Raw genomic sequence first — 24,422 nt, forward strand, 5'->3', positions numbered from 1 at the left:
ATGCTGGGCAGTGCCAATTTTGCCGTGTACCCCTGGATCGAGGTAGTCATCACGTTGTGGTTCGGACTCCACAGTCCGTTTCTCGTTTACGCGCCGGCGATGGCCCACAGGCAGTCCTTGCGAGTAGGGTCGACTCGATTTGGCTCGAAAAGAGCAGGGTAATGCGCATCGTGCCAATAAAATTTCGTACTAAGCTGAACACGTACTAAGCTAAACAAAGGACTCTTAGATACAACAAAAAAAAAAAAAAAAGCAAAAAATAAGCAAAAAAAAAAGAAAAAACATCTTCAATGCGTAATAGAAACGATAGCCAGCACAACATTTCCAACATCGCGTCAGGACGACTACACAATCCCCGTTGGATTCTCTAATCAAATGGCCCACTGCCACCCATTGGCCTTGATGTAGTTCATCATACTCTCAACCTGACCGATGCCATTTGGGGCGCACATGTCAATGGTGCCCTGGTGAAGCTGAACGAGTTGCTGATTGGCCGGTGCGGTGCCATCAAAACGGTAGAATCTCACTTTTGAGCCTATCGCAACTGCTCCATATATTCTCTCCGAAGCGTTCAAGGTCTGCGAGAGATCGTCCAGGAACTGCCCATGAATGGTGTTCTCCCAGCCCGCGGGAGTGTCGCTGGATGGGCGCTTGCATTCGACCAGCAAGATCTGGCGTTCGGCCCAGTGGGCTGAATCTCGAGGGTTCTGTCTCATGGCCATGACTTGGATGACGGCCATCCATCCTTTGATACGTAAAGTACGGGGGTAGTACGGGGTAAGGCTGCACTGGCACATCCGACCCATCATCCAGAGCCTTACGGATTACGATACAGTACAACTCCGGGCTAGCGCCCATCTCCTACACCTTCAACTTCCTCCACTTCCTTCACAGCCGCCCGACTTCCACCCTGTTCTGCTCCTTCTCCCTCCTCTGACCAATCCTCTGGGGATGCGCGACATCTTGACTTGATGCCTTCCAACGTTTACTGCCCATTTTGTGGGGTCATCTTACTGCCTGATCCCTATGGTGACGATCCCGCGTCTCCCCAGACCCGCGTTCGCCCTTGGTATGCTGAAGTTCGAGGCGTCTACGCAACCAATCTTCCTGGCGGCCAGATCACGATCACCGGACTAGGGATAGTACGCGGCCGGAATAACCTCCACGCACCGCTTGACAACGACGTATCCTACGTGGACGTGGGCCTTGGGGCGCTGGAGGAATGGAGGCTCTGCGAACCTTCCGAAGGCCGTTGGTGCTTCGGCTTTCACAACTCGTGCTGGAGATTGCTTCTCTTGAGGCTCGGCCCTGGTCAGGGTGACCATCCATCCCCGAATCGGACGGCAATTGCAGAGGCAGTCTTCTACCAGCTTTACTGCACCCCTTGCCTCAATGCCTCCAGTTTCCAACTTGGCCACGACTACGGAGGTGCTGCGCAAACACACAAGCTTTTAGGGCGGCCAAGGCCGGCGGATCTGAGCTCACACTTCTACGCTGACCCATATGCCATCCCGTCCATGGACGATCTGGAAAAAAGCGCGTCTGACCTGCGCGAGGCACATGGCGGCCCGCATCGGCCCCTGTCGCCTAACGACTCGAGAGGAGAAAAATGTGACATGCTCAGACGACCCAACCGCAATATCTTCGATAGGCTCTCACCCGAGCTGAAGTTAGAGACCTTTTCCTATTTGTCCTTTGATGAGATCTTAACTATGAGACTTGTCTGCCGTGGTCTAGCACGTCTCTTGAGACTCGAATTGCTTCCACAGTCGTACTGGCGGAGTAGATTCCTCCTAGGCCAAGAGGCCGATTTTCTTTTCCCAAAGCTTACCGAGGCACACGACTGGTCCCGGCTCTTCTTGGGGACCAGGGCGTCGCTAAAGGCTGGACTCCAGCCCTTGACCAATCGAAAACGAATCCGCCAGCTGTTGGAGCCCATCGCTGCTCTTGTGGACCTAGATGCTGTCTTGCGGAGGAGCCCTTATGGATCTGCATGTCAACCGGCAAACCGTGAAGGTAGCTGTTTCCAGCTGACCGATGAGGAGGGTGCTGAAAGCCCGCCTCAGGTGCTAGAGATGACCGGCTCTTTTTCTGGGCAGCTAGCCACTATCAGTGCAGATCGCCCCTTGAACGAGGGATGCCGTGTGCTTTATCGTAGGACACAGTCACTCATGTCCCCGCCTCGGCAGAACCGACGGCGAATCGGTATCTCAACTGTTCAGATTGGCGCACGGAGCTTTATATCGGGTGTGCACCTATTTCCGTCGGGGGAAAGCAATGCCATTCACCGTTCGGTCGGATATCACAATCCATATTCACAGAAGTGGATAGACGTACCGAGCACTTCCCACCTTGAAGCACTCTCCGTGGCGTTTTGCTCGGAAGGGTTGACGGGAGTTAAATTCACCTTCACACCTTCGGATTCATCGTACTGGGTTGGTGAAAGCAACGGTCCAGGGATTGCTCAAGGCACGCTAATTGTTCCGGAAAGGTCGAATCGGAACTACCTGCTTGCGGGGTTAGATCACTTCAAGATCGTCTGGCTCGGCCTCGGCGAATTGATCGAACACCCCCGAGCATCTTTGAAACCACACTCTCAAGGCGTACTGAACTCGTCTAGCGTGCAGTCCCATTTGTGGACACCAGAGCCTCCAATGCACGATGGTTTGATGCTTAGCCCCATGCTACCGTCCCTGCCTTCCAGGGCCTTTGAGCCGCTGGCCAATATTGACTTCGGTGGCCAAAGAGGCCTGCGTCTCGGGTCTTTGACATGTCTGACGTTCCACATGGCATCCCGTCCTCACCCACTGATCGGGATAGAAGTATCATCCTCTGATGGAAAGTCGGTACTTTTCGGTTCTAATCGTGGCTGTGGGATCTCGTTTCCCGTCGCTGGCTCGAAGGGGGAGCGTGTCAATGGCGTAAGCATTCTGAAAGACAATCGCGAGTACTACCCAACACCCGGCCTAGGTGGCTTGCAGGTCTGTTATGTGTATTGCCCAAACATTCATGCGCAACGCTAATCCCAACCCAGATCTCGACAAACTATGGAAGGACTGCCACTTTCGCTCCCCTTCACTATCAACTCGATGCGGTTGTCGAGCCAATACCGATTTCACCACTCAGCAACATCATCACGGGACTTGTTTCCCACGACCTGGTATGTAGAATCGCTACCATCAAATCCGAACAACGGCTCAACAGGCCCAGGCACACCAAAACGGCTTTGTCCAACTCGGTGTCCAGTCCCAGCAGTGTGACGAGGAGGTCACGCTACCGGATATTCTGGATCGTGGATGTCATGAGATACCCGACGATCAAGTCCGATACGACCAGAAATTCTCACATTTCATCAACAGTACAAATCCTGGTAACTATCAGACCTATGCCTCGCTGAAGAATGTTCGAAGAATTCGGGCATCCATGGGTATCCACGGGCGGTCCAGATCCCCTAGTCGCATATCCGGCTTGAAGCTTGAGTATTACAGTCATCCAAGCCCAAGCGTAGTAGGTCAATGGATGAACGAGCTTGGAAACGGGTTTGAAATCTCCCCGGATGAGGAAATCCAATCATTCACCATCTGGCTCACTCCCATGGGGTATTCTACTGAATGCCCCGGGCTGGAAGTAGGCCAAGTCGCAGCTATACGCTTCGAAACCACGCAATCTCGCTGTGTGACATTTCGCTCTCCAGACTTTCAAAGCCTCCCACCGCGAAAGCTGCAGACCCAGTACAAGGGAGACTCTGACGAGAAACTGACAGCTATGTCATGGATATTGAACCTATGTTCAGATCGTGTCCGAGCGCTCGTTTCCGCGAGCGGAAGCCGGAGACCACCGATAATGGTTCCAGAACAGCCTCCTCCCTTTGACCAGGTTCGGAAACTTTACTTCGAGAGACGGAATGGCGGCGGCTCTAGAGAGTCCGTACTTAGGGCCGACGCCTACTTTGAAGGTCAGGCGATCATCGGTCTTGCCTTCATCTACAAGTCAGGGGCTAGAGCAAGCATAGGGGACGTGGATACCGACACCAGTCGAACAGTCCATTTTGCTCAGGATGCTAAAATCGTTGGCTTGTCGGCTGCGGCCCGAGGACGCGAGCTTGTAGAAATGGAGTTTGAGGTTGAACAGGGTGAGGGATCTCGGTCCCATAAGCTCAGTATCTCCCGTAGTTCGCGGGAGGGACCGGCAAACACGGGCAATTATGACTGGCGGGATGTATGGTGCAAAGACCGGGCATCTGCGGACAGCCACCAGCGGCTAGTGTCGCATGACACCGTGTTCCCAGCACCGAGCGGGTCGAGGTTCGTTGGCATTTATGTGGGTTGCCAGGAGTTTTCGACTGTTGGAGCGTTATATGAGGCTGATGTTTCTCCAAAAATATGAGAAGGAAACCGAGAGTCATCATTTGCATTGCACCCACCCCCCTCCCCGGCCTTTCTCCTCTACAGGGAGCTGGGTCCGGGTAATTGATGGGGGACAAAAACGATTGGGTGAATTATTCCACCGACGTCAATGCATAGTTTTTAAGGTGCCAATGCGCACCAGTCCATTTTTCCCGGGGGCGGGGGATAAAAATTTAGCCCGAGTTCCTGCCCCAGCGGAGAATTTCACCAGACGCTAAACCCTTGACAAATTAGTCCTTGCAAGTTGCAAGGTTGTGAATGGTCCATACTGTCCCTCCTTTTGTTCCCTGTATTCTTTGGGGTATACTGTTTGTATCTCCTACCTATCATAAAATGTTGTGAGCTACGGCTCAGGGGGTTGAAGATGTTGGTTGTATTCGCTATCTAGGCTATAGCTGGAAGGAAGAAGAAGAATGCTTTAGTAGTGGTAGCTAATATGATTAGAACCCGTGATCCTCGTCTACCGGCCAACAGGCACCTCAACATAAAACTTGATGGTATTAATAACCTCCAACCGAGTTTAGAAGGTCTAATCTGTTGATCGCTGAGCATTCGTCAGCCAAACCCCAGGTCAACTCTGAACCCATCCCGTCATGCCACAAGGTCCACCGCGGAGGGCAAACAGGGTTACAAGTGGGACTGCGGTATTAATTCCCGCGAGGGACTCCGTCTCGATCGGGCGTCATGGTGAGAATGATAAACACCAGAGAATCGAAGTGCAGGCTAGACCGGAGCATCGGACTCGGCGTGCAGAGTAAAAGTGAGAAGAACCATCCGAAACTGAATCTTTCAATACTCCCAGCCAAGCCAATCCAACCCGAGACAGTATCGTCCAGTATGATCAGCGACTGAAGTGACCCAGAACGGGGTAAATATCCGAGGGGTCCGTCTGGGTGGCCCCCGCCGGCATTGGCTCGGCCTCGGACGCCGGGCCAGCAATGAGAGCCGAAATCGGCGGAGACTACCTGTTCCAGGCATTCCCGCCGGGCCGGGCTCTTTCTCCGAGTTGTTTCTGCAGAATGCAGTGCAGCCACTATGCGTTTCTGCAGGTACTACCTAGTCTCCTTGTCTAAGGTTGGTGTAATCTCTGTCTAGTGTCTACATGAGTTCCGCAGTATTCCCAGGATGCTGTTCTGATCTATGTCTCATCTTCCAGGCTCTTGTCAACCTGTATCATCGCCACAGAACTGAGAATCGAATTAAGAACTTGATAAACTTTGCCAAGGTTGTCCAGGATGGCGTTGATTTGCGGGGCTAACTGTTTTCCCGTGCTGCCCCTGATCGTCATCCCGCCGTCGGTCCGTTGATACCACGGCCAACACCAGCCGTGCCTGTCCACGGATTGGGGTGATGACGCGGCATGTTCCTAGCAGCCGTTCTCACTGCAGGCTATGCAGCTGCGCGTCGTGACGAGTACCCGGTGGACAGTAATATGGATATCGCGGCTGCAAAATGCCCCGAGGATATGGACTAGTCTGGATGTGTATTGGATAGATTTCTATTCTTCTTCTTCTTGGCCAATTGGGTAACGCATGAGGAGAACATGGATGGAATACGACGTCACCTGAGTCTAAACCAAACTTCCTACCTTGGTTGATACTGGTACTACGTATCAAACGCAGATCGGCATGATTAATTGCTAAGATGGGTGATGATCAGCCTGCTCATGCAATGCTTGCTCCGAATCTACTCCAACCTCAGACAACGCGATGGAACCACGAAATCACAGCATCCAACATATAAGGACCGTGGTATCCCATCCATCTGTCATTGCTCAACCAGCACCATTCATTCCTCATCTTCCTCCACGCAACATGAGAATCACCTTGGGTGTCCTAGCCGGGGCCACCACCCTCGCCCTCTCCCAGGCATCCAGTCTCGCCGACGTCTGCACCACCAGCCACGCCAAAGCGTCCCTGCCGAGCAGTGCCGATATCGACGGACTCCAAATCGACTCGTCATCCATCACGGCCCGTGCCGTCTACAACGCCTCATTTTCCAGTTCCTATTTCTTCCCCGCCTCGTCGTTCAGTTACTGCAATGTCACGCTCTCCTATACCCGGCCGGGTCTGGATACGCCGTACCTGCTCGAACTCTGGTTGCCCGCCCCGAAGGACTACCAGAACCGGTGGTTGTCTACCGGTGGGGGCGGGTTCGCTATCAACTCCGGGACTAGCTCCCTGCCCGGGGGTGTGATGTATGGCGCGGCAGCCGGTATCACGGATGGCGGGTTCGGGAGCTTTGATACGCAATTTGATGCCGTGTTTCTGGAAGCCAACGGCACCATCAATTACCAGGCGCTGTACTCGTTCGGGTACCTCGCTCACCACGAATTGAGTGTGGTCGGCAAGGCGTTCAGTCGGAATTTCTATGGTGTGGGTGACGCCAAGATCTACGCCTACTACCAGGGCTGCTCCGAGGGTGGTCGCGAAGGCTGGAGTCAGGTGCAACGCTACCCTGATGAATGGGACGGTGCGGTCATTGGGGCTCCGGCCTTCCGGTACGGACAACAGCAGGTGAACCATCTGTACCCGAACGTGGTGGAACACACCATGGGGTATTACCCACCGACGTGTGAATTGGAGAAGATTGTCAACTTGACCATCGCCGCCTGCGATGCGTTGGATGGTCGCGTCGATGGGGTGGTCAGTCGTACGGATCTCTGCAAACTGCACTTTAACGTCAACTCCACTGTCGGGGCCCCCTACTCCTGCCCCGCATCCACCAGCACGACCGTGCTGAAGAAGCGCACCTCGATGAGCAACTCCACCCCCGCGCAAAATGGCACGGTTTCTGTCCTGGGTGCCGCCGCGGCAAGTAAGATGCTGGATGGTCTCCGCACCCTCGATGGCCGTCGTGCGTACATCTGGTATCAACCCTCGTCTACCTTTGACGATGCCGACACCCAGTACAACTACGACACCGACCAGTGGGAGCTGGATATCACCTCGTTGGGCGGCGAGTGGGTGGCGCGCTTCTTGGAACTGCGCGATGCCGACAACCTGTCCACTCTGGATAACGTCACGTACGACACCTTGAAGGAGTGGATGGAGCTAGGCTGGCAGCGCTACGAGGATAGTCTCCAAACCACCTGGCCGGATCTGACCCCGTTCCAATCTGCCGGAGGCAAGGTCATCCACGTGCATGGCGAGTCCGATCCCAGTATCCCGACCGGGTCATCCGTCCACTACCACGAATCGGTCCGACAGATCATGTATCCGGGCCTATCCTTCAACGAGAGTTCCCAGGCGCTGAACGAATGGAACCGGCTCTATTTGATCCCCGGCGCTGCACACTGCGCGTCCAGCACGACACAGCCCAATGGACCCTTCCCCCAGACCACGCTCGAGACGCTCATCCAGTGGGTGGAGGGCCACGTCTTCCCGACCCGGTTGAATGCGACAGTCCTGGCCGGCGAGCGGGAGGGCGAACAGCAGGAATTGTGTGCGTGGCCGCTACGGCCGTTGTGGAAGAACAATGGCACGGTCATGGACTGTGTGTTTGATCAGGCGTCGTATCAGACTTGGGTGTATGATTTTGATGCGTATAAGTTGCCGTTGTATTAGCCTGCACTTTACTTAGTTCGATGCCATGTCTAATAGTAAGATGATTTCTTTCTATCCATGGTGGTCTCTCAAATGTACGCAGCAGTTCTTTGCCGTGATACCATTCATGGATACGCCACATCCGACCTTAGATCAAGATAAAAAGAAACAAAGTATCCACTTCCAACCTCATCCACATCTCCAAGAAAACATCAAATGTCTTTTACCCCATGAACCAACCAACCATCCTAATCATCTATCCATCCTATCCAGGATATCTATACTCCTAAAGCGGCAGCAATCACCCCCGCATCCCGCACCAACTCCTCCTCCCGCATCGTCCGTCCCATCACCTGCACCGCGCACGGCATGCCCTCAATTGCCTCGGGATCATCTACACCCATTGATTAGCATAATACCTCACAATCACACCACACCACTGCATAAAGCTAAGTAATACTTACACTCCCGTCGATACTCCACATCCCGTATATACCTCGCATCCTCACTCTTATTCGCCTTGCCAAATGGAATCACGATCGCGGGGTACTACACCCTATCTGTTAGTATACATACCATACCATACACACATAGTGGTAACATACATCCAAAACATTAGCAAGGACAGTATACGGCACCCATCCCATCCTATCATGTCGTGGCGCAGTACCCTGTAACCCCGGGAGGAGGATCACATCCAGCTGATTCTGGTATATGATCTCGCGAAATGCCTCGCGGAAAGCCTGACGCTGTGCGTTTAATTCGTACAGATTCTCCAGTGTATGCGGTACATATTCATACGGCATGATCTCGTTTGGGAGTACGGTGGTGGATAAGGCTGGGATCGGGGGCTCGCCGCTGGCGTGGATGTGGGAGAATGCCGTGTGGGCGGGGTCCATGGCGAAGGAGCGGAACGCGAGGAGGGTGGTTTCGCGAAGGGAGGGGATGTTGTTCAGGGTGATGATCTCGTGGTGGGCGGTTTTTAAGGCCTGAATGGCGCGAGTTAGGGTTTTGAGCACGGGGGGGAGGATCGGGAAGTAGGGATCTTCGAGGATGACGCCCAGACGGAGGGTGGGTTTTGTGGGAATGGTCCGCCACGGGGAGAAAATGGCCGAGGAGTCGTATTGCCAGGGGTCGTGGTCGATGATGTGTTGGGTGAATAATCCTAGGTCGCGGATCGAGGTGGCGAGTGGCCCGGCGCAGGATTTAATTCCGGAGAGGCCGTTGCGGGCGGAGTCGGTTTGGCCGCTGTAGGGAATCCGGTCGATGGATGGGCGCAGTCCGTAGGTGCCGTTGCAGATGGCGGGGATGCGAATCGAGCCGGCGATGTCAGTGCCTACGCCGAGGATGGACCCCCGCATGGCGATCAGGGCCCCTTCGCCGCCCGAGGATCCGCCCGCGCTGAGGTTGGTGCGGTGGGGGTTCAGGGTTCGGCCGAAGATGTAGTTGTGGGATTCGCCGGCCTGGGATGTCTCAGTGATGTACTGAGGGGAGTATAGGGTGCTTACGAGCATTCCCTGAGGGACGTTGGTTTTGACGTATAGGACTGCCCCGAGGTCGAGCAGGATCTGGACAACCGCTGCATTGTTCTTGACGGGACCGTGCGCGATAAACGAGGTGTATCCGATGGTGCTGGGGATACCTTGGATATTAAAGCAGTCCTAATTTTATTAGCAGCCGGGATATCGGACGGGTTCATACCTTCAGACTGATGGGCAGACCGTGCAAAGGCCCGCGGATCTTTCCCGTGGACTGGAAGTAATCATCCAGCTCTTTGGCACGTTCCAAGGCACGGTCAAAAAAGGTTTCCGTCAAGCAGCGTGTCTGTTGCCATCTCAATTCCAAGTATTTCTATGTCAATAGGTCAACCTACCACTTGCTGGGCAATCGCCGCACGAATGCAGAATGCCTCGGTGACTTCCACGGCAGTATACCTTCCCGAGTGAATCTGCTCCAAGAGTGCCGTGGCATCGTAGTTTTCAGTGATATCCAGCTGCCGTGCAGAGAGCAAACCACACTGGCGAGGCACGTCGAGGACATTGGCAGAGGCCTTCTCGGAAATATCGGCCGTGAACTCCGCCCGCAACCGCCATGCTGAGGGAATCTTAGCAGCTGCTTCTGCCTGCTTTTTCTGCACAATCGTCTCCCAGGCGTTGAGAGTCATGGTGTCGCTGTCGGTTAGAATGGATATTGAGGAATAGATAGGGGATCGCGTTGTAAGTTTGATAGGCAACCCGCTGCAACCAATTGATCGACATCGCTGACGCCACTCTACAGGGTGATCGAGATCAGTGCATGGTGCGGGACGATCATCAACCATGCCCGAGGCGAAGCAGCCAGTCGGTGAAGGACAACTGGTGAGTGGAGGGGAATGCCACGTCGCATCGGAATTAGGGCTTGCATGTATAGCTTTTAGGTACACTTGTCATTACATCTCTCGCGTCCACTGAATCAATCAACCAGCCAGATATAACATCCCACGAATCAGAAAAAAGCAATCGGATTTGGACCCGCCCCCTCGATAGTTTGCTGCACATCGTAATGCTCCACCAGGCAGGTCCCCACCATGCGGATGATATCCACCAGAGCCGAATCCGAGATCCCCATGGCCTCTCCTCCGCTGACCTTAGTGTGCGCAGTACCATAAGTGGTGCCATTCGTATCCCATCCCACATAGGCGCGCTGGAGTTGGGAATCCACATAGGGCACAATCTGCGACAACTCCCCGATGGTCTCGTTGATGCCGTTCATCGTGACGTGGGGCGAGTGGTTGATGTACCCGGCCGCGGCGTATTTGGTGAAGGCATCGCTGATGCGCTTTTCGTGGTACATGAGGTTGGTAAATTCGTCCCAGGCGGCCAGCTGTTCTGACGGGGAGGCCTCGGGTTTGGTGGTGTTAGGGCAGCCTAGCGCGGTGAATTCGTCGGGGACGGCTGCCCCTAGACCGCTGAGGGACGCGAGGGCGGTGATGATCACAAGGAAATGCATTTTGATACCTAACGAGTTTTGCAAGTGGTACAGGGAAAGGGATTGCAGAGTCAAATGAGATCGGCGGAAGAGGGATTTAAGGAAGAATGAGGAATGTTATGTTTCGTGTCAGCCTACGGTTGGTATGTCGGCACTTGGCAGCGTTCATCGATTAGCCTGGACTCATTCTTCATCTTTAATCAACAGATTCCATTGTATATATTACTCTCTGTATATACCTTCTTGTCTACCTGCTTCTTTTTCTACGCGACAATGCACTCTCTTCGCTACGTCCTCACCATCGCTCCCACGCTCATGGGGGCCACCGCCGAATCCCTCCCCGAGCAATTATTCCTGGATCTCCCCATCACCCAAGCCCGCAATCCCCCGGTCGGCATGGACCTGGTTGAGCCCTGGGCCACGGAATACTGCACCGCCATTACCGAAAAGCGATACGGAGATGCCATTTGGGCCCGATACAATATCTTTGGCGATACCGTGGACGGCATGTACACCCACTGGGACTGCACCGACGACGGGCAATACACGGAATGGAACGTCAGTGTGTATGATGAGATTCTGGAGGATGCGCGAGGATATGCCCGCGATCGTGACGTGTATCGGGAAGCGCTGGAGTTTTATCGGGATACGAGCGAGGATGATTCCCGGAGGGATATTATCGAGGCGTTGTATCGGATTGGGAATCAGCCGTATCGTCTTTGGTTCTTTCAGTGAGGCCTACGAGATCATATGGCGGGAGTATGATTATGTCGATTCGGTATTGATGGTGCACTGTTACACGACAGATACAATACATCGGAACGTGATACGGCACTATGCAGTCGCGGCCTGAAATATACCAATCATGGCGGGGTCCCAGAGGCTGCTAGGCGAAAAAGAGCAATTTGCCTCCTCTTCCTTCTCCTCCCATCGATCTCTCTTCGGTGGGCCCCCAAGAAATGCCTTTTTGAACCCACTCCAAGAAGTTCAAGGCGGCCCTCCACCCACGAGAGCAATTGAATCACGATATTCCTTGAAATTCAAACACTGCACCGCTCGTACCGCAACGCGACGAGAGCCCAGCCCCTAATACGAATTCTTGAGCAACTCCCCAACCAGTTCGTCCGACATTCAGAGGCCTCTGGAAGAGACATTACACGGATCTTCGAAACAAGGACTGGACAACTTAGGGCGAAGTTGATCAGGAAACGGATATCAATCTTGGTTTTCGACCTTCATCTATCGAAAATAAGCGTCTCGAATCAATGAAAACACGCGACTTGGGATAGTATATTTGAGGAGCACAGATCGAGATCGAAGAGTAAATACAAGTTGTTTGGGCAAAAAGAAATTTTCAAGATGATAGCCTCCATCATAACTTTGCGGGGCCTTCCTCCTCTCGAGTACTGGTAGATATAAAGTTACTCTTCGATTTACTAGTCAAGACTTTTTAGCAGGATAATGCACTATGAGTGGGATTCAACTTGCTATGGATTGGATAGTTTGGTGCTAGATCTCTCTTATGCATACCGACACAAACTTGAGAAGTCATTGCCCTTTTACGATGATTCAGGTGTTAAAAGCGACGAGAAATTTGTCACTGATAAGCCTCAAACTCATGTCGGATCATTTCGGCCTAATTGGGAGCTAGAAAGCAGTCATCAGGGATTGGTAACCAACCGTTGGGTATTTCGTGGCTCCGAAGAAAACCTTACTCCTTGGCTATACAAAACAAGTTCTTTGGTCGTCGCTCTAACAGAGGGGACCGGCTCATGGGCCATCCCCGGAATCTGGACGGATTGCCGATCCAGACCAAAGTGGCACACGATACCGCCAATCGAGTCCCCGCCTCTCGTCTGACGCCGATCGAGAGGAGCCGGCATCGCGCATCCCATCCCACCAGATCCGTCACAATTGGACTTCCAGTTCGACCATCTCCTTACTCGGCGGGGTACGTTCATTTCTGCCAGCCGTACTCACCTAACAGCAGTACAGGCGTTCGAGCTGCACAATGCCGCTGCACCAGGCGATCCGGCAATCACCGCCATTCCGGGAGCCCCTCTGCGGGAGCCACGCTCCGTTACTCCGAGTGTCGACGAAGGAATGCCCATGTATAGGAGAAACACACCTTGCGACTCCCCATCGTCCACTGTCCAAGACTTGATCTCCCTGTTCCCTAGTTTTGACGCGGCCAGTCTGCTGGTGGACGCCTACTTTGACCGAGTGCACTGGTTCGTGCTGATCTTCTATTAAGACGAGTTCCGCCAGCGCTAGCCCAAACTCTACCAGCAGCGCAGGCCATCAGTTCGCTCTAATCATCGCGTCGGCTTTATCAGCACCTTTCTGATTGTGATTTCCATCGGACTGCAATACGCTGGACCCTATCGACGGGAGCTGTTAGCTAGACATGGGGTTGATCTAACCCTTCGGGATCGCATTCTATCTACGGTACGAGCCCGGCTGCTAGACATCATGTCACTCGGCTCCCTGGAAGCAGTGCAGACATGCATTCTACTTGGCACATACTACCTATACCATGGAACTCCTCGGTTGGCATGGCCAGTGTGCGGCTGTGGGCTCCGCATCGCTCAAGCGCTGCACCTCCATCGACGGCTGCAACCCTCTGAATCGGCTGACTTCCGGGCCCTGAATGAAGCCCGAAAGAGATGCTGGTGGGCCGTGTATGAGATCGAGACCTTTTCCGCAGCGACCTACGGGTACCCGCATAGCATTTACGATGCAGATTGCGACGTGGAACCCTTAGATCCGTCGGCAAAGCTACAAGTTACGCAGTCTCCTGGGTCCTTCGATCAGCCATTGGCATGCCAGACGACACTGCTCTCCTACAAGTACTTCATCTCCAAGCTCTCGACTATTACCAAGGCAACGTTGGAGTTGTACCGCATTGGCGCGTATGCAGGTGACAAGAGTCGACTTCCGGCGGAAAAGCTGCACATGCCAAGTGTGATTCAAACAGTTGCCGCTTTTGACGATCGGCCTCGCCAATGGGAGGCCGAACTTCGTCCTCAACTTCAATGGCGTAATGTAGCCCATTGTGTTTACTACGCGTCTATTGAGGAGATTGACCGTGACATTGGAGCAACGGGGCCGCGCTGGGAGAAGCACATCTACCAACTCCAGGCTCTGACGCTCTGGCTGGCGTATCAAAATGCACGCATTCTGACCCACCGGCCTCTGTTATCGTACAAACTGAAGACCAATCCTAATTCTCACAGCAGCTCTGAACGGCCCGGTGCGGTCTCGGCTGACCCGTTCAACCTTTCACTGGACGCCTGTCGCGATGCTGCGCTTAAGACATCGGAGATCCTGTCTCGTCCTCTTCTTGAATTGGTCTCAGAAACCTATGCGGCGGCATTCGTCAGCATCCATACCTTCACTGCTGGCGTAACCTTGGGCATCCTCAGCAGCATGGATCCTCTGGGCCCGCAATCGGCCGAGACAAAAGCCGGGCTTCGCAGACTGATGGGAGTGCAAGAGAAACTCCGACTGCACTCGGTAGTCGCGCAGCAGGGCTTGGCCATTCTTCAGCGATTAGCCAAGCTGGTCATGGAAAAGGAGCTTGACGTGATTCTGGAGTTATCCGAACCAAAAGCGTTAGCACCGGTTCGAATGAGGGAGAAGGCTACATTGATTGGGTCAACAAGGTCATGCCTCCAGCCCAGGACCTGCTCCAGATGAGGCCACGACGCACCTGTCGGACCCTGCCTGTACTCTGGGTGAAGGAGCGGTCGACTACACGGATTCCAGTGATATGGTCTCTGGTGATGGATATCTTCACTATATGCAGGACCCTGTCTTGGCTGCAGCCCTCCAAGATTTCGATCAAGGTTGCCCTCCCCAACCCTCCTTCTCAGTACGAGCTAATCGACCCAGCTATATCTACCTACGCTCCCCGGCCGGAATTCCACCTCCACCGGCTCATTCCCAGTCCCCCGCCTCTTCGCCTCCTCCAGAATGGCCACCGTCGCCGTGGCCCCAATCCGCGTCACCCCCAAACTCATCACATGCAACAAATCATCCAACGTCCGTACACCCCCGGCCGCCTTAATCTGTACCTTCTCCCCCGTCTTCTCCCTCATTAACTTCAAATCCGACACCGTCGCCCCGCGGTAATTATACGACCCATCCCGCTGCTTGACAAACCCATACCCCGTCGACGTCTTGACAAATGCCACTCCTACCTCGGTGCAGATCTCACATAGTCGGGCAATATGCTCCGCGGAGAGATAGTCATTCTCGAAAATCACCTTGAGTATCGCCCCATGCTTCACCACCGCTTCATTGATTGCTTGTATTTCGGCGTGGACATACCCCCACTCCCCACTTAGTACCTTCCCCACATTCACCACCATATCGATCTCCGCGCCCCCGGCCTGAGCGGCCGCCGTGGCCTCGAGGACTTTGATCTCGGTCGTGCTATTTCCGTGCGGGAAGCCGATGACGGGACAGATGAGGACGTCCGATCCGGCGAGGATATCCTTGGCGAGGCCGATGGAGTAGGGCTTGATGCAGGCGGTGGCGACGTTGTAGTCGCAGGCGATGCGCAGGCCCGTGAGGATGTCGGTGTCCGTCATGGTGGGGTGGAGGAGGGAGTGGTCGATGGTTTTGGAGAGTTGGGGGAGAGTTACTGTGATCGGCATGGTTGTGGTGGGGTGGAGCGGTGGGTTCTGATCACAGATGACTTTGTCTGGTAGGATGAGATGAGATGGTGGATTGGTGATGGAAATCTGGAATACAGGTGCGTGGTGGTTCTTATATGCAGTGTAACTATGTGAGGGGCTGGCGGGAGACCTTCCGCCTTGGGTAATTCTTCCACCGGAAGAGGTACCCTACCTACCTGTTCACGAACATGTGCTGTGCGCTGTGCATGAGACACTACAAAATGGCAGAAAGAAATCACTACGGTGGATTAGCTTGTACTGCAATGCAGCGCGGTACACTCGACCTTTGTATACCTCCGGGTTCAACAACTTGGTCAGGTATTCCAGCCTCTTAGCTGCTAAATAGACAAATATACCCGAATAGCGAAGTAAAGCCCTAATACGCATACCTCCCCTCCTTTATTCCTATCTCTCTCTCTCTCTCTCTCTCTCTCTCTCTCTCTCTCGTCTCCCCACACATAAGTCTCTACTTATTCCATCCCCCCCCATATTACCCTCCCCCGTCCATAAACCCCCCACAGCACATTAATCCCCCCAAACACACCCACCAATATCACACTCACATAATTCATCCCCCCAACCTCCACACTCCCCCTCTCACTCGGTAAACACACCATCACCCCTAGAACCACAATCCACCCCACCGAAAACACATTACACACGTATCCGAACCACCCGAGATCCAAGTACCGCTGTGGAAGACTCGCTCGACCGCGGGTGAGGAGGATTCCTTGGGGCACGGTATAGGTGATGTTCAGGAAGAGGACGGCCGAGGTGATGATGCTGGTGAAGGCGGTCGTCGAGGCCAGGTACAGCAGGCCGTAGAGGGTGCTGAAGAGGAGGGCCGCGAGGGTGGTGTAGATGGGGAAGTTGAGCGTGGGGTAGATTTGCGTGAGGAGGGCGGGGAGGGGGGTGCCGTTCTGTGATTCAGTTAGGGTTGGTGGGTGGGGATGGGGGGATACGTCTCGTGCGAATGCCCAGGCGATGCGGCCGGATATTACCCATTGGGAGGGGAGGGCGGCTGTTTATTGGTGATTAGGTGTGGGTGGTACAGGCGTAGATGATGGTCAGGACGATGGATAATGCTAACGTGATGGTCCGGCTTTTGGTTCTGTTGCTGTTAGTGGTGATCTCTAGATGGTGACCGGCTCACATTTGATATATCAGTTCCAAGCTGGGCAGTGACGCCTGTCGGACTGCATCGATGACCTCGACGAAGAACATGAGCGCAATAAATAAAGACAAGCTGGTGACTAGCCCAGTGACCATCGTCATGATCATCACCTGCGGCACGCGTCTCCCCGGCTGTGGAAGTTCTTCACAGATGTGGATGACTGCTTCTGTCAGCTACCTCTGGTGAAATGGGTTCAAGACATACCGCCGTCGGTGCCACCAAAGGCGTACAGAGAGTTGGTAATTGCCAACATCCAGGCTGTCCCGGCACCCCACCCGCTGTTCCCTTGTCCCGATGCGAGGATGAACGACTCTGCTTGTCAACATACCCAGGAACGCAAAAGCGGGCAATTCCATTGATGACCGACGCTACCAGTGAGATTCCCGAACATCTGCATCGTTATCAGAGACTATCTCTGTAACCCGGGAAAGACATACTGCACGCAAGGGCATCCCTTGTCTTGGTGGTGTTGAAGTTGGCAAAAATAAATGTACTTGAGTATCTATATCCTAAAATTGCTTCTAGACCAACATAGAATGCCGTTGGTGCAGGTACAAAAACAATGCCAACTATGTGCAATAATCCGGGGAACCCATGCGGGTCAATTTCCCTTCGGGACGGCTGGCTATATTACCGAATCGGGCAATACCCCCCGCAAGTACAGCGACGCAGTCCAGAAGGTCTCCAAGGACACCCCCGTGGAAGAGATCCTCTATCTTCTCAAACGAGACGGGGGCGTGTTTGTCAAGACCCTGGTCTCTGAGGAAGATGTCGACCAGGCCTATCAAGAAGCTAAGCCTCGTCTCGACGCTGATACAGAATGGAATGGTATTCCACCAGACTCATCGTGATCCCGCTAATGACCAGCGCAAACGCAACGCGCCCCGTCACTGATCGCCCGAAGTCCAACCTATACCAAGACGCAGGTCATGAACCCGCTCTTTCGCCAGGTCTGTGACCATGTCCTCACTTCCCGACGATGGTACTGGTGGGGCGGGGAGAAAAAGCTCTCCCTATCCAAACCTTATGTGCATTCCTGCACCGCCATGAGGATCGGCCCCGGAGGCAAGGCGCAGCCCTTGCATCGCGATGATTACATCAGTCATCGCGATCATGCGGAGATCGATCATTGGGATGATGCGCGAGACATGAAGCGGGAATCGGCCGTTGGTCTGTTTGTTGCTGGTTGTCGCATTACCAAGGAGAATGGGGGGACGCAGTTTATTCCGCGCAGTCATCTCTGGTAGGTATATTGCCTCCCATGCAAGTAATTGTCTAATCACCAGCAGGGGCTCGGACCGCGCAACTCCCCCCAAAGTCGAGCAATGCATCTTTGCAGACATGGACAAAGGAGACGGCTTCCTCATGTTGGCATCGGCGGATCACGGCGGGGGTTCGAACACGACCACCGACGAACACCGTCTCCTCTTTGCCACATTCATCGTGCGGGGTTACTTGCGCCAGGAAGAAAACCAGTTCCTAGCCGGGCCAACCGACATCGCGCGCAGCTATGACCGGGAGATCCAGGAGTACATGGGCTATTCCATGCGGGAACCGGCGTGTGGGTATGTAGAGCAGGTGGATCCCATCTACCATCTTCGCCCGGAGCTGAAGGAGGAAAATCGGCCTCGGGACTTTTAGCACAGCAAAAGAATATCATCCTTTAGTCGAGTGAGCTCTCTTTGTAATCTCGCTGTGACTGCCCACATTGGACAGCTTCCTCGGCGGCACCGGCGGCACCGGCGGCATCCTGTTTGAAGTAAGGTAGATAGAGTTCGTCAACTGCAAATTATCCCATTATCCTTATATAATATCTATGTCTATAAACTCTAACTTCCATTCCACTAGATCGGCTCGTCCCGCGGCTCAATCAAGACTTCGTTCACCGACACATGGGCCGGCTGGCGCAACGCGTACACAATCGAGTTGGCAACATCCTCTGGATCGAGGATTTGCGCCCCCGTCGGCTCGCCGTACTTCTTGATGGCTTCCGCATCCGTGGACATTCCCAGCAGATCGGTCGCCGTGTTGCCTGGCTGCACGCTCGTCACCCGCAGACCCGTGCCCGCCGTCTCCAGCCGGAGCGACTGCAGCGTGGCCTCGACGAAAAACTTGCTGGCCGAGTACACACCCAGGCCCGGGAACACCTTGCGTCCGGCGTCAGAGGAAATCGCCACAATATGGCCACCTCCGCGCGAGAGCATGCCCGGCACGCTCGCCGACAGGCAGTGGAGGAGACCTTTGCAGTTGACGTCGACCGTGCGCTCCCATTCCTCCGTCTGCACATTGGCCATCATGGTAAAGTACATGACTCCGGCGCACGACACGAGGATGTCCACCGGCCCGAGCTCGTCGTGGGCGGCTTGAAGGAGGCCATCCACCTGCGCCTTGTTTGTGACATCGGTCTGGCGAACGATGGCCTTGCTCCCCTGTGCTGTGATCCGGCCCTTGACGGATTCGAGGGCGTCCACGCGTCGGGCGGCCAGGGCGACATGGCATCCCTCCCGGGCCAGAGCGACCGCCACCGCAGCGCCAATACCAGAAGACGCCCCCGTCACCACGGCCACCCGGCCGCTCAGAGCGCCCTTGTGGGCGGGCTTAGCAACACCATTTGCCTGCTGGCGAACAGGAGGCCGGGGCAGCCAGCCTCGGGCGAACCAGTGCCGCGTGTAAGTCTCGAGCAAGGCCCGGTCCACCTTGGGCCGTTCCACGACCGCCCGGAAGGGCCGAGTGGCAGCATTGTCCAGCACCACAATGCCCCGGAGGAACTCCACCGTGGGCATGCCACTGCGGAGGATGTCGACAGTAAAGGCACCGTCACCACCCTTGACGGCACCGCGTTTCTCATTCCACAGGGAGACCCATTCGTCCCAGCCCACAGACTTGGTCGGATAACCGAGCTCATTGAGTGCCGCAAAGACTGATCGCGTATCAACCGGGTTGGGATCGCCGAGATGAAAAACGGTCTGCTCGGCGTGCGTCTGACTAGCCAGATGAATGATGGCCTTGCTGACAAAATCCACGGGCGTCATCTCCGCCCGCCAGCCGTCTACATCCGGCGCGTAGCCGAGTTTGATCGACTCGACGATCAAGGCCGACAGAAGATCCCAGGCATTGGCCGCACCCGTCTGGCTGTGGCCACTGATAGTTCCTGCGCGGTGGATCTTCACGGGGAGCCCACGACGACCGGCTTCCAGCACAAGCTGCTCAGCCACCCATTTGGTCTGGCCATAGCCATCCAACAACTTCTCTGGCACATCATCTACGTCCAACATGGTGTCCTCCGACCAGCCCTTCTCCAGTGACGGGGGGAGAACACCATTGGTGGACACGTACTGCACGGTCGCACCCCCTTTGCATGCCAGGCGGAGGATTTCACGTGTACCGCCGACATTGGGACCGCGCAGGGCGGCATAGGGGTAGACCAGGTTGACGGTGGCAGCCGCATGGACGATGACTTGCACCCGAGAGGCGAGCTCGTCAAATGCTTCCGGCGACAGACCGAAGCGGGTGCGGGAGAGGTTTCCGGGAAGAATCTCGACGCGCTCCATGACAGAATCACGCCACAGCCCCAGGTCCAGCAGGTTTCGACGAATTCTCGCCACTCCACCAGGCTGATCATCGTCAGCCGGATCAGTAAATCGCACGAGACAGATGATATGAGCCGAGGTACTCTCCAACAGGTCGTGAAGAAGGAACGCGCCAAGGAATCCGGTCACACCCGTCAGGAGCACCGTGTCGGCCTGGTCGACGGAGCGGATGGTAGCTTTGGACGGTCGGATATCATCGTCCAGGGTAGCATCGGCACGCAGGACAGCCGGTAAGTCGGCTTGCACCGCGGCCGTGTGTCCGTCCCTAATGGCACGGACGGTCTCAAGGTGGCCAGTCAGAGTCGAGTTCTCTGCGAGCCGGGCGATCGGAACCCGGAAACCAAAGTGTCGAGACATCCTCGAGGAAAGATCCGCCAAAGACAAGGAGTGTCCGCCCAGATCGAAGAAATCGTCGCCGGGCTTGAGCAGGGTGCGCGAGGTTTTGAGAGCTGCAGCCCAGATGGCCGCTACTTGATCGATGCCGATCGGGTCTTGCTCCACGGGCGTTCCGTTTCCGTTGACATGATCGGCGGGGCGCGGGGCCGGCAGGCGTTTGAGATCGACCTTGCCCGTCACCTCATGCGTCGGCAGCTCGTCCAGCGTCACCCACAGCGACGGGATCATGTAGTGTGCCAGGGACTGCGCGAGGGTGCGACGCGCGCCGGGGCTATTGCCCGCCTCGTTGATCTCAACCACCGGCCGACCGGCGGGCTGGTCCTGGTCGGGCACAATGTACGCCACCAACTGCCGCTCTAGGCCTTCACCGTGGGCCACGACCGCACAGTGGCTGACCGCAAGGTTCTTAACAATCTCGTTTTCCACCTTGGCGGGAACCACCGAGTATCCGCGCAATTTGATCATCGACCCCACGCGACCGGTGATCTCGAGGAGTCCGGACGGAAGCAGGCGGGCGAGATCGCCGGTTCGGTACAGACGGGCCCCCGGTTGTGAATCAAAGGGGTTCTGAATGAATGCTTTGGCGGTGGTCTCGGGGAGGTTGAGGTACCCACGGGCAAGCAGTGGACCAGCCACAAACAGCTCCCCGCTCACCCCGTTCTCCACCGGCTGCTGGTTATCGTCGAGAATATGTGTGTTCTTCGGGTCCATCGGTGGCCCGACCGGACAGTATAGCGCCTGTTCGTCGATCATCTCCCGGATATCGCCGCAAGCAATCTCGTGGGTTTCGCAGGCACTGTAGCAATTGAGCAAGCGAGTCTTTGGAAGGGCCTTGCTCGCTCGACGGGCGAGATCCGTCGTCACCACCTCGCCATTGAACCACAACGTGCGGAGATCCGGCAGGCGAGAGCCGATGTGAGGATGGCGGGCGAGAACAGTCGCGAGCAGAGTGGGGGTCATGAGGGTTTCCGTGATACGCTTCGCCGCGAGCAGCTCGACCAGCGCAGCCGGGTCGTAACTGATTTCATCGGGCACCGCGACGACGGTCGCTCCCCGCAGCAACGGGCGCAAGATCTCCCAGATGAAGAAGACATTGCACGCGACGCGGTCGCTGGGAGTAAGATCCTGCACGCCAAATCGCAGATTATAGGAAAGAACGGGAGCTCGGTGGGGGTTGGCAATCCCCTTTGGCTTGCCGGTGGTACCGGACGAATATGAAACGAAGGCTAGTCGATCCAAGTCATCGTCCGCTGGGAGAGGAGGCAGCTCCGACACACCGTTGGTCTCTGATGCCGGTTCATCCAGCGAAATGAGGGGGACGTCGGCCTTGATCTTGCCGAGTTCGGCCTGGCAGGTAATGATTACTGCTGGGTTTCCGTCACGAATGACATCGTCCAGGAGGTCGGGGGGGTATGCCAGCTCAAGAACCAGGAACGCGCCGCCGGCCCGGAGGGCGGCGAGACAAGCAATGACATAGTCACTGCTGCGCGGGAGCAGCACTCCGACCAAGGTGTCCCGCCCGACGCCGTAGTGACGGAGGCGGAGAGTGAGAGTGTCGACCGCCCGATCTAGCTCTGCATAGGTGTATGTAGTTTTGTCATCCTCCAGAGCGATTGCATCGGGAGTGGCCTGGACCTGTTTGCTAAAGAGAGCCGACAGATCTTTGGTGACATCGATGACGGCCATTGTGTGGGGGAAGAAAGAGAGGGCGATGGAGGAGAAGAGGAGATCGGCCACCGTTCAAGGGGTAGGCACTCAGGGTGGGCCAGGGGGGTATTTAAGTCGACGGGCGAGCTGTGGAAAACGAGTGAGGTGTCAGATGTCGCGGTCTGAGGTGGAAGCAGGGAGTGGGAGAGAAGCGAACTTACCGGCCGGTTTCCACGGCCTTCTTTTGAGAACAAAGCAAACAACATGCTGGACACGAGGCAACTCCAATCTGGCACCTGTTGAGAATTAGTGTGTACGAGGCAGTGGGGGGCGAGGGCGATATGTAGCAAGTGAGAGCGAGTGAAGCTGGGCGGCCACCCCCCGGCTCGATCACATGCAAATCCCAGGGGCCCCAAAGAGGCTAGCCGGGCCTCAACGCTCTCGATTCATGCTTCTGGGCATCCCACTTTAGCGACCCCCCGAAGCAGGATCCTGCTCGATGGTCGGGTTCACGGAAAGGATTCCAACGGTGGGAAAAGGAAAATAAATGTCGCAATCTGCAGCCAATGACTGTCCGGTCAGCCTGCATGTGTACCAGGATCGTAGCAGGAGCTTGGCCAAGCCAGGGGCCTGTATTCTGTCCGTCCAGTCGCACCGATGCTCCGAACCCATAATTGCCCTCGTACGCGACCTGACCTTGTCCTCCCATCTGCTGCAAGCTGCGTCACCCGTGGCAGGAGCTGTTCCTGGCCGTCCATCTGGCGGACGGCGATTGACTCCGCCCCCTCAGCGCCGGTGGGGTCCCCTCGCGTTGGGGATGCGGTTCGACCCGATCGGCAGCGCTTTTATTATTATCAGCGCACGGTCATTGGTTGCTTGTTGCTTACCGTGGGGTATCTGGTCCAATCACACACACTGCCCACGCTCTGACATGTGATTGTGGGTCTCTTTGCTCTGTTTGCTTCCTCCTCTCCCTCCCTCTTCCCAGTCAACTCTGAACGATTATGCTTATCCCGGAGATCTGTCGCCATCGACCCTGCAGCTCCCGATGGTCAATTCCTGCTCCTGGTGTCATCACTCTATCGGTCCCAGAGGGTTGTTTTCCCGCAGGCCCGGGGGTAATAGCGCGTTCCAACGGACTGCTCATCTGCATTGCCGGGTCCGTTTGCCTATCAGGGTAACACATCAGGCGACGCATCATGCAGCTGTCTTGTCTCTTGACCGATGGCAGTAAGGACTCGGAACACGATGTATCACATCGGAAGAATGATGGGTGTTCTGTCACCACGGTTTAGGCTGCTGAGTTGGATCAGACTCGATCCAGGATCACAACCATGAATGACACTTCCAGGGTATCACGGGTCAATATCAGCGATTGTTCATTACACTGCATCGGTCAAGTAACCTTCACAGAACTTGGTGAGAGAATAAGCAACATAGTCAGGCTTGTCACAGTTCCCGATGCGGATGCAGGACTGCCTACATTCCTGGCCTGATGCAAATTGGCCGTCCATTCTAGACCAACCATTTAACCTGCTGCAGACGATGAATACCTTGTCGCGCAGAGTGTCGACTTAATTCGTCTTGAGCAATATAATTCTTTGTCCTACACTCTTTCCCCCCTCTCTCTGCAACCACGTAGCCGAGAATGTAGATACTAGCATGAGGTATTTAGTGTGCAAGTACTACTATCGATTCAATTGGACATTATAGATGCCTTTGAGAGAACAGGACCTTCTAACCATGCTACCTATGCTCTGTGATCTGGTCTCAGCTTACAATAAGCCACTGAGATCATTCATTGAGTAGTTTCGCATGTGCTGACCCCAAGCTTAGCCCAGTCTAAAGGTGCGTGGGAAAATATATCTTCGGGACGGACATGATATGCCATAGATCGCAATTGGGCACGTATAAGTACTGCCAACCTTAATCTCCAGTGCATAACAGCTCTATGCATTGATTTTCAGTTCTATGAAGATAAATCGTACCAGAATGACTCAATTGCCCCGGTCGCT

At 55.1% G+C, this 24,422-nt stretch overlaps 11 protein-coding genes across 11 annotated transcripts; 5 read left to right on the forward strand and 6 right to left on the reverse strand.

The window, feature by feature from the left end:
- Positions 1-371: 371 nt before the first annotated feature.
- Positions 372-740, reverse strand: BO80DRAFT_365600 (uncharacterized protein; the record flags this gene model as incomplete). The annotated part of the gene is made up of 1 exon (XM_025716207.1): positions 372-740. The coding sequence occupies one exon, from the start codon at positions 738-740 to the stop codon at positions 372-374; it is 369 nt and encodes a 122-aa protein (XP_025571135.1).
- A 162-nt stretch (positions 741-902) lies between these two features.
- BO80DRAFT_416097 (uncharacterized protein) lies at positions 903-4,784 on the forward strand. The gene is made up of 3 exons (XM_025718165.1): positions 903-2,981; positions 3,035-3,160; positions 3,211-4,784. Exons 1-3 carry the CDS (start codon positions 972-974, stop codon positions 4,384-4,386), a joined length of 3,312 nt encoding a protein of 1,103 aa, XP_025571136.1. The 5' UTR covers positions 903-971; the 3' UTR covers positions 4,387-4,784.
- A 1,416-nt stretch (positions 4,785-6,200) lies between these two features.
- BO80DRAFT_416101 (tannase and feruloyl esterase) lies at positions 6,201-7,972 on the forward strand (the record flags this gene model as incomplete). Its single annotated transcript, XM_025718166.1, has 1 exon — positions 6,201-7,972. The coding sequence occupies exon 1, from the start codon at positions 6,221-6,223 to the stop codon at positions 7,970-7,972; it is 1,752 nt and encodes a 583-aa protein (XP_025571137.1). The 5' UTR covers positions 6,201-6,220.
- Positions 7,973-8,229: 257 nt separating this feature from the next.
- On the reverse strand, positions 8,230-10,115 carry BO80DRAFT_365537 (putative general amidase; the record flags this gene model as incomplete). The annotated part of the gene is made up of 6 exons (XM_025716203.1): positions 8,230-8,345; positions 8,416-8,500; positions 8,557-9,414; positions 9,460-9,612; positions 9,653-9,775; positions 9,825-10,115. The coding sequence occupies 6 exons, from the start codon at positions 10,113-10,115 to the stop codon at positions 8,230-8,232; spliced, it is 1,626 nt and encodes a 541-aa protein (XP_025571138.1).
- A 117-nt stretch (positions 10,116-10,232) lies between these two features.
- Positions 10,233-10,974, reverse strand: BO80DRAFT_428805 (uncharacterized protein). The gene has a single exon (XM_025720326.1). The coding sequence runs from the start codon at positions 10,937-10,939 to the stop codon at positions 10,436-10,438; it is 504 nt and encodes a 167-aa protein (XP_025571139.1). The 5' UTR covers positions 10,940-10,974; the 3' UTR covers positions 10,233-10,435.
- Positions 10,975-11,233: 259 nt separating this feature from the next.
- On the forward strand, positions 11,234-11,653 carry BO80DRAFT_365455 (uncharacterized protein; the record flags this gene model as incomplete). The annotated part of the gene is made up of 1 exon (XM_025716200.1): positions 11,234-11,653. One exon carries the CDS (start codon positions 11,234-11,236, stop codon positions 11,651-11,653), a length of 420 nt encoding a protein of 139 aa, XP_025571140.1.
- Positions 11,654-13,213: 1,560 nt separating this feature from the next.
- On the forward strand, positions 13,214-14,708 carry BO80DRAFT_216684 (transcription factor domain-containing protein). Its single transcript, XM_025714352.1, has one exon. The coding sequence runs from the start codon at positions 13,391-13,393 to the stop codon at positions 14,615-14,617; it is 1,227 nt and encodes a 408-aa protein (XP_025571141.1). The 5' UTR covers positions 13,214-13,390; the 3' UTR covers positions 14,618-14,708.
- Positions 14,709-14,797: 89 nt separating this feature from the next.
- BO80DRAFT_428807 (2-deoxyribose-5-phosphate aldolase) lies at positions 14,798-15,639 on the reverse strand (the record flags this gene model as incomplete). The annotated part of the gene is made up of 1 exon (XM_025720327.1): positions 14,798-15,639. Exon 1 carries the CDS (start codon positions 15,577-15,579, stop codon positions 14,800-14,802), a length of 780 nt encoding a protein of 259 aa, XP_025571142.1. The 5' UTR covers positions 15,580-15,639.
- Positions 15,640-16,070: 431 nt separating this feature from the next.
- BO80DRAFT_365441 (uncharacterized protein) lies at positions 16,071-17,165 on the reverse strand (the record flags this gene model as incomplete). Its single annotated transcript, XM_025716199.1, has 5 exons — positions 16,071-16,520; positions 16,563-16,621; positions 16,653-16,711; positions 16,754-16,940; positions 17,111-17,165. 5 exons carry the CDS (start codon positions 17,163-17,165, stop codon positions 16,071-16,073), a joined length of 810 nt encoding a protein of 269 aa, XP_025571143.1.
- A 145-nt stretch (positions 17,166-17,310) lies between these two features.
- On the forward strand, positions 17,311-18,415 carry BO80DRAFT_458713 (phytanoyl-CoA dioxygenase family protein; the record flags this gene model as incomplete). The annotated part of the gene is made up of 4 exons (XM_025722304.1): positions 17,311-17,325; positions 17,434-17,602; positions 17,642-18,017; positions 18,064-18,415. The coding sequence occupies 4 exons, from the start codon at positions 17,311-17,313 to the stop codon at positions 18,413-18,415; spliced, it is 912 nt and encodes a 303-aa protein (XP_025571144.1).
- A 101-nt stretch (positions 18,416-18,516) lies between these two features.
- BO80DRAFT_216703 (acetyl-CoA synthetase-like protein) lies at positions 18,517-22,843 on the reverse strand. The gene is made up of 2 exons (XM_025714353.1): positions 22,629-22,843; positions 18,517-22,554 (listed from the first exon to the last, which is right to left on the reverse strand). Exon 2 carries the CDS (start codon positions 22,444-22,446, stop codon positions 18,619-18,621), a length of 3,828 nt encoding a protein of 1,275 aa, XP_025571145.1. The 5' UTR covers positions 22,447-22,554; positions 22,629-22,843; the 3' UTR covers positions 18,517-18,618.
- Positions 22,844-24,422: the final 1,579 nt, after the last annotated feature.

The sequence above is a fragment of the Aspergillus ibericus genome (genome assembly GCF_003184845.1).
Source record: "Aspergillus ibericus CBS 121593 unplaced genomic scaffold BO80scaffold_52, whole genome shotgun sequence".
NCBI lineage: Eukaryota > Fungi > Ascomycota > Eurotiomycetes > Eurotiales > Aspergillaceae > Aspergillus > Aspergillus ibericus.